Source organism: Morone saxatilis, unplaced genomic scaffold (assembly GCF_004916995.1).
Source record: "Morone saxatilis isolate NCDOM2014 unplaced genomic scaffold, NCSU_SB_2.0 Contig9, whole genome shotgun sequence".
Lineage (NCBI taxonomy): Eukaryota > Metazoa > Chordata > Actinopteri > Moronidae > Morone > Morone saxatilis.
This window is the reverse complement of record NW_023340268.1, coordinates 7,233,236-7,241,964: the sequence shown is the minus strand read 5'-3', so window position 1 is coordinate 7,241,964 and position 8,729 is coordinate 7,233,236. Positions and strand designations below refer to the sequence as shown.

The following is an 8,729-nucleotide window of genomic DNA, read 5'->3' as shown; positions in this document are numbered from 1 at the left end:
TCCTACGGGCACTGCACTAGTCCAATAAAAGCAAAACACTGTAAAAATCTCTATCTCCTACACACATTGGACCGATGTCTTAAACACCAGCCAGTGAATGTAAAATATTTTTCTTTTTCACCCAACCAACCCTGTCAGAAAGACTCCAGTTAGAAATCCCAGTAGACAATATTTTCAGTATCTCCTGGATTAATTGTGCAGCCCTACAGTGGTCTCGACCCCACATCGGAGACACTATAAACTCAGATCTCTCACATACCAAGACAACAGGGTAAGGAAGAAGAGCAAGACAGAAGACAGGTAATATATACGTTTCTCACCTCAGCACCATGGGACAGACTCCTTTTCCTGAGAGCCGGGGAGGGCTCGACTGATTGTAGAGGAGTCAGACCTCCGTTCTTCAACAGCTCCCCTGAGGGCGACTTTGGTACAGTCCACACAGGAACACCATCTGAAAAATGACAAGGCAGTGTCAGAGCCAACTGCTGGCTTTTAGTTAACAACAATACAGAGATACTTGGGATTTACTACTACATGTACTGTTGTTGTGAGTGCATTAATGATTGATTTTGTGTTGAAATTGATAAGAAGAATCATCAAAGAGGGTCTAGGGAGAAAATTCATATCACACCTCTATATCCTATTCATTTCTGACATACAATATTAAAGTTCTAATAAATAGTACTGAACTGAGGGTGTGTGATTGACAGAGACTAGACAGGAAATTGTGTGTCTGTGCTGAATTTAATATTTGTTTTTCCTTGCCTGTTGTATTCACTGAACTCAAGTCAGAAACAGAAATGATTAAAATGATGATTCATTTTGACTCAGGCCCACAATCAATAAAATGTTCTCAAGAAATATAATAAAGATACATCCTGACTAATACTGTAACTGAGACCTGAAACAATTACATGCCACTCATTGCAGGCATTTAAAAATCAATAATCATAATCTACTCAACCTCTATTGTATTCACCTACAGTATGGACTGTCAGGGGGTGATGAGGCCATAGTTTGCAGTGGTGTTAAGCAAAATGCCTCTAAATATATTTCAGACATGCTGTGGGGGTAACATTTGATATTGTTTTTCTGTCTTTGGAATACGTCATCATGATTTTTGAGCCCTTACGTCTGACCACATTGCAAAAGTTTGTGACTGATGCACCAACAAGACTATGAGCCCTTTATCGCCTTCCCCATTTGAACTGAACCAAAATCACCGGTGCTAAACATCTCTCTGACCATGGTACAGACCAAAAAGCCAAACCAGATCAAATGAATTAAGTTAGATTAAATCATGAATTGAACCAAAAATGGTGCCAGTATCCCAGTTCACCTCAACCCTAACCCTAAACACAACATAATCCTAGATCTTTTGGCATTTTTTTATCCATTAGGAGTGTGTCACCAGCATTGCTATATGTAGGGTTTTAGAAAGTCTGATGCTTAAAAACAGAACTTTCTAGAGGGGGCTAGCAGCATGCAACATAACAGCATCAAAGTGAAGTTATGTTTTGCCAATTATTTCATCATTTAAAAAAATAGGGAAAGTATGGTAATGCTCATCAGAGGTGGAGGTACTCCATAAGAAGTAAGGGTACTCATGGACAAAAATCAGAAGTGCTGGTACTCAGTACTAAACTAACCAGATAAAATGTATGCAATATAACAAAAATGCGCCTGAATTACAGGTCAACAAGTTTAATGACTCGCAGCATACACAGAAAAACATGCATTACTTAAGAGAACAATACTGACTAAAAGGCTCCTCAGTGGAAATCTGCTCAACACCACCACAAACTAAAGCTTTAAAAAAGAGACATTAAATTCTGTTACCACCTCTGATAGCCCTCTAAACATTATGCTTCACCAAATTGTGTATTTGCAGGGCTATTGCTCTGATCGTATTTTGTGTCTCCTGTACGAACAGACCTGTCAGAAAACTAAGCTGCAAGTTTCCTCCTTTAAAAACTTTTTATACATCACATGAGTAGATCCCATTTCAAAGTACTGTTCATGAGCAGTACAACTGACCCTTCTCATCTCCAGTCCCAACACTCAAATTGGGTCAAAAGTCTAATGCACCAAGAGGCTGTTCTTTGATATCCATTAGTGAGAAGCAAGAATGCTGGTGAGCCTAAGGCGAGTCTGTCTCGACAAAATGTGCTGAAATCGCCCTCAGGCCAGACCTCGGCTTTGGTCAACTGACTGACTGACAAGAACCTGAAAAGTGTTACTGAACCTCCTCCTACAACACTGGACACCTATACAGTGGAGATATGAGCAGGGGTGGCTCTGCCCAAAGGGCAAGTGAGATGTGAGAGAGTTGTAAATACAGTGAAAATTGAATTTTTGTAAAAGGTTATTCTCTAGATATTTGGAGGTTAATAGGTTCCTGAGAGTTCATTTCAAGATAGAGTTTTAAGGGAGATATTTCTGAAAATAGTTCATGCGTATATTCTTGTAATAATGATTTTTCACAAGTAAGTAGCTGGTTCAAAAAGACAATTTATCACACATACATCTACTCTCTCTGAGATGTCACAATGAAGCACCAGAAGTAGAAATACTCAGTGAGCAGGGGGCTGTCTGGGCCATTGGATAGAGGCATGCAGGTGAATCAAAAGGCTGTCGCAGATCAAACAGTGGAGAGACGAACAGTCATGCAGTAGATGTTTCCAATGGCTTTACCTTCCATTTCTGGGCTGTGACATAACTTCAGATTTTGTGATGCTTTCATATCCAACTCTTACCCTACATGTTCCTTTTGTCCTTTTTATTTTCTATTTAAAAATGTTCTGTTTCTGTATATGTTAAGCTGCAAAGGGACTAGTTTGCAAAGTAAATTTCCTTTATGGACTTTAATTTCCTTAAAGGAAAATGTTCTGTGTGACAGAAGGTTAGGCATCAAGCTCTTTATGGCAGTGACAGAGGGGAGGGGAGGGGGGATCCAGAAAGAGCTAGAGCGAGCAGCAAAGATTCTCCGTGACATCAGCTGATAATATGCTGTCTGGTTTGTGACTGGCAGGTTTTTGGTGGGAGTTTACAAAGATCCTTCAGGTTTCTTGACGTAATAGAGCGGACTCAAACAAGCTGTTCTGGTTTTGTAGTAATAGGAGCCTGGAGGGACTAACGTGCCGGCCAAACTAAGTCCAACCTCATGCTTGGCTCTCTACCAAAGAGTTATCTTGCCCATGCAGTGGCAAAGCTTTCATGTGTGGGCGTAACAAAACCATTCAACCAACCAACCGACCAGCCAGCCACTCCCTTTATCAGCTGCTTTAAATCTGGATGCTGCCCATGCCGGTGAGCCACACTACCCATCACTCAGCAAAACCGAGGATCCTAACAAAAAACTCCTCACTGAGGTGTGGGGGGTACATGCCGGAAGCGGGGAGCAGCTGGACCCCCACAGGACTTATCAGCCAGGCAGCGGAAGGAAAGAGGGTTGTACTTGCGGCCCGGTGGTCCCACTCCACACCACCCCCTGTCTGATGAACAGGTACAGGGTAGGGTGACTGTTGACGCAAAGAGAAGACCAAAATACTGTGAGGACCGGCAGATTGGCTGGGATCCGGCATCCACCCAAACCCAGACCCCAAAAGTCATAGATGGAGGTGGACTTCTTGGCTTAAATACTCCACAAAAAACCTGTAGGGCTTAAAAGATGGCAGCGGTTTGGATTCACAGCAGTTACAATGGATTCCAACGGGGACCAAGAAGTCACGACAAAAACATGCGTCAAAACCATCCATCCATTTTCCCCTGTTTATCCAGGTTTGGGATGGGATGGGTTGGGAGCAGGTTAATCAAGGTAGCCCATACATCCTTCTCCCTGGCCTTGTCCTCAACCTCTTCCTGGGGGATCCCGTAGGGTTTCCTAGCTTGAAGGAACATGACATCCCTTCAGCATCTCCTGGGTCTGCCCCAGGTTATCCTCCCAGTTCCTTGCCCCTGGAATACCTCCACAGAGAGGTGTCTAGGAGGCATTAAGATTCCTGAACGACCTCAAGGAGCCTTGAGGATGTTTGAGCTCCTCATTCTATCTCTAAAGGTGTGTTCAAACAAAAAGCAAGGGGAATTTTAGAGACAGCATGGATGCATACAAAGTCAAAGGAAAGACAAGAGCGGGCGAGAACAGACACAATTAGCATGGAGCAGCACAATCTGAGGAAAAGAGGCATCCACTGTTATCCCAAGGATTTACTAGTCTGCTTCCTAAACCAACCGCCCAGAGAAGAAAAAGGAGAGACACTGGAAGGAAATATCAGAAATAACTTTCTGGTGAGGTCTAGGATCAGTGAGTGGCTGAGCTGTGACACACATACAGGCACGCTCCCAAACACACGGTGAGCTTACAGCTAACATCTGCACAGTTAGTACATTGGCTGTTTAGGGTGAATCAACACAGACTGTAAGACAGCAGTCAAATTCGCCTTGCTTTCTGTCTTAACACACCTTTAGGGTGAGCCCAGCCACCTTGCGAAGGAAACACCTTTCTGCTGCTTGTATCTGTGATTTAATCCTTTCGGTTATTAAACTTATGAAACAGCATCAAAAACATCCACAGAGATTTCCCAAACAACTCCTGCAGCATAATCCACTTGTCTGGTATACTTCAAACAATTTTTCTTATGCCAATAAATACCGGTAGTTAATTTCACTACTTCCAGCAGGGCTTTGGGACTACTAAGAGGCAATAGTATGACACTGAAGTAGCACATTTAGTGCTTTATTAGCCATTTAGTACAACTATTTTGAACATCTACGTCTCCGTGAAAACGTCCAGAACAGCAACTAAATGGACCATGAGCCAAGTGGATTGTGCTGCAGGTGTCTGAGAAACTTCTATTGGCAAAATGACATATTTCTTGCCTTAACTTACTGGTGGCCATTTGGATCAACTGGAACTGCTGTGAATCCAAACTACATCTGCCATCTTCCACACCTTTCAAGCCTACAGGCAGTAAGTGTTTGGTAGATAGATTTTCAGTGTATCAGTATTACTTTATATCATCTCCTCTTTCCTGGAGAAAACACTGCTGTTGTTTTATAGTAACTTGACTGTTAATAGATTCTGAATATTCCATCTACTTTGGAAAATAGGATTAGTCCACAACGTCTGATGAATTTCACATTTTCTTAAGTCTATTCTTGTACGGTATTTGGGGTCTACCTTCCACCTTTAGGAACCTAATCCTAATCTTCGGTGTTATGCCAATAGAACCACCCTCAGGCTTCAAATGGTTTAAATTGAAACAACTTTATTGGATCCATAGTGATCTGGCACAGAGAGGGTTAAACATGGCAGAGGTCTGACATTTTAGGCACCAGTGTGGATTCCTTTGGCAAAGACTTAATCCTTCGAGGAGATTTAGAAGTGCATAGTATTAGTCATTATATTTAGGTTTACTTATTCACACATAAACCCTGATTTTTTTTTTTTCTGACATGCATGTTTGGAGACAGTCTGCAAGGCTTTTAAGGATTCTGTAAACAAGATTGACAATAAATTCATGTTCATACACACTTCACATTCAAGCTTGTACTTGGCACTACCATTGTAAGGAACTATTGGCATTTCAATGCAATTGACGACATTGAAGAGACACAGTAATGAATGGGAAACAACACAGAACAACACTAACAACTACAAACTATGCCAAAAAACATAAATGGAACAAAACAAACAATGTAAACACTAAAATGTAACATTCAACAACAATTACTACAAACATTGAAGTTCATGGTACCCATCAGGCAGGGACAAGAGCCACAGTCCAGCTGCCCAAGCTGGACCTTGCCGCTGATGTTGGGCTCTGGAGGGGGGGACTGGAAAGACAAGGGGGATGGGGGAGATGGAGGGGTCGGGGGCTCCAGTAGCAGCACTGGAACAGGGCCCGGGGCAGACTCACCGGAGGGGGCTCCGTGGGCAGCGTGATTGCGCTCTGAGGTCTGGGATTGAGGTGGTGCCTGGCTGTGGCTCTGGGTCTGTTGGAGGATGTTCAGGCACTCTCCCAGGCAGCTGAGTGTGGCAGCCGACGTGGCTTTGAGCAGCAGCAGGTCCTGGTCCAGACAGGAGAGAGGGCCTCTGGTAGGTAGAGAGTCAATGGACTGGACCAGGTTCTTCTGTTGGCCCTCTGCTTGGGACATCACCTGGTGGACAAAAGTGATGTACATAGTCAACATTTAAGATACATAATCAACAGACACGTTACTTAAATTACCAGTGAGCCACAGATGTAAAGCGATAGATCAGATTTTTTCACATAATATGTGGTATCAGGTACTTAGTGGGTAGTGGCGTGGGTACAGATGTATGCTAGCAGAGACATCCTGTAACTGCATCTCTCTCTCTGAGCCAGCCTCAGCAGACAATATTTAATCCACAATGCAACATCAAGAACAATCCTGGTCAATCCTGGTTGCAGTATATAGTTTAATGTAGAACAAACTAAAGGAACTGCCCTCTTTAATTGCCACAATGTACAATGGCAGGAAATAAATTAAATACACACATGCTGCTACTATTTCCTGATGTTTGCTATTGTATTTATGTGTCCATGTTTGATTATGCAATTGTCCAGAAGCTATTAAACACAGTTGCACTTAGTGACATATTCCTACATTGTGTTGAACATGGGCTCTGTAGTTTATTATGAATCCCACATCATAAATACAGTAGTGCACCAAATGTCTATTAACAAATAGCTGGGAGAAAGTGCCCAACCAACAAATGCACCACTTACTCCTCTTTGAGTACATTTTGCTAAAAACTACAGTGCCTAACTGTTTTTGGAAATTATTTGGGCTTTTCAGATGTTGAAGCTGCAGATCACAGCGGGTGTTTTTAAATATTTATGTCTTCAGTAGGAACCCATGTGTTTAGGGCTGAGAGACACACACGGGGTAGGGAATTCAGCAGCATAAGATAACTCTAGCTTCATCCCTAAATGTCTATTTTCACTATTGACTCATGAATTGCAGACCTAATTAGTAGTAAGTCTGGCGTTTCACTGTGGTAAGATCAAGTCCTTGACTGTGAGATGACAATGAGAGGAGTTAGAGGCAGAAATGTGCCTCTATATCTTCCACCATCTCACATATCTATACTTTCTTACTTGTGCGTAGGAAGTGATACAACTTAGCATTAATTCTAGTGGTGTCACCACAGTCTTGACTACAGGCAACAACTGATCCACACGACCATCTGCTCCAAGACTGCAGTGCCAAAAAAAAATAATACTGCAAAAACTCTTCAAACAAGGAAAGTTCTCCCTTATGCTCCCACAGACATACAGAACATTTCTTACAGAGAATTATTTCTGTGTGACTCACCTATCACAGTCTAAATGTATCACAAAAGGAAGAAGTCGGTTCTCGCTAGCGGGTAATAAGCTTCTCTTGGGGCTAATGAATCTGGGTTGTTTATCAGCCTGGAAATGTTGTATTCATTAATATTGTATGGCTTCACACACACTCGTCCTCCACCCGTACTTCAATAGCATCTGTCTCCCTGCATCAGTACACAGAGCTATTTTGGAGTCACTTAGAGCTGTTGCGGTGGGGTTATATGTGGCATAGATGTTCATGTAAAGGAGTTATTTTTATTTTTATTTTTTTTTGAGCGCAGAGCTTGTCCAATTATTCAGCTATTTACTTGGGTCCTCAGGCAGATGAAGCTTAAATTTGTGTCTCCAATGCTTTTTATAAATAGATTGTTAGTGTTTAGCACATATCATTTTTACAGTACCCTTCAAATAATCAGGACTTGCTGTTTCATTTCATTTTTTTTACACCTTTAATCCTCAAGACAGATGTTTCTGTGAAAACTGTGATGGACACAATTTTACTGCACTTTATAAAAGATCATAAAGCCTGAGCCGAGCTGAAATGAACCGTGTCACCAGTCTCTTCTTACTTTTTATTAATGCATCTGCCGTGAATCCAAGCTAACCATAATTTTAGCAAAGATACAAACTACAGTACAGTACTTTTTACAACCACCTGCTATGTGTAAGTGTTTCATACTAAATAGTTACATTTTGGGTTTGAAACAAAGCTGCAAAACTGTCAATATCCTGACTTTTATGCATAGTACATGCATGTTGGCAGAAAAGATAGAGATTTAGAGGAAGTATAATTAAATCTGTAGTGCACTAATTAAACCGGAAGTCGGGGTCTATAGTCACGTAAGGGGCCTTTACCAGGAGGCAATGCATGTTGGTGAGCAATGTGTTGCTATGCAGCCTCAAGTAACTCTAAATAACCCATACCATGCTGTAAAATAACACAGCTCACTAAGTTTTATGGTGCTCAGTAAACTGCAGCCACCTTTCTTGATGTAAGCAAACCTTGACATATTTACACAAACATGAAAAACACCTGTAGAGAGGATTATTACGCTTGTGCCAAGAAAGACACAAATATAGAATAAAGAGATAAATTAGTAATTTAAAGGAAAAAAATTTAGATCAAGAAGAGTGAAAGCCAGCTATAAAATAAGGTATCATCTCTCAGAATACCTGACTGAATGAGGACACACACAAAGTCCTTATTGTAAAACTGTCAGCCGGTGAACTCCATAAATACAACGTGGCCTCATGTGGGCGTCAGGGGTCACCAATAAGGTACCAGAGCCACATTCAAATCATTCAAAAGAGACACAGAAAACACTCAGACACACCCAATATGAATGTTTCATATAAAAAAAAAAATATATATAT

At 41.6% G+C, this 8,729-nt stretch overlaps 1 protein-coding gene across 1 annotated transcript in view; it reads right to left on the bottom strand.

Annotated features, from left to right (window-relative positions):
- The window catches only part of LOC118342836 (oxysterol-binding protein-related protein 10), a gene marked incomplete at its 5' end in the record, with an annotated part of 55,748 nt that overhangs the window by 23,714 nt on the left and 23,305 nt on the right, over nucleotides 1–8,729 (bottom strand). The window contains 2 exon segments of the mRNA XM_035681499.1: nucleotides 321–451; nucleotides 5,919–6,159. Of these exon segments, the coding sequence (XP_035537392.1) occupies nucleotides 321–451; nucleotides 5,919–6,159 (372 nt within the window).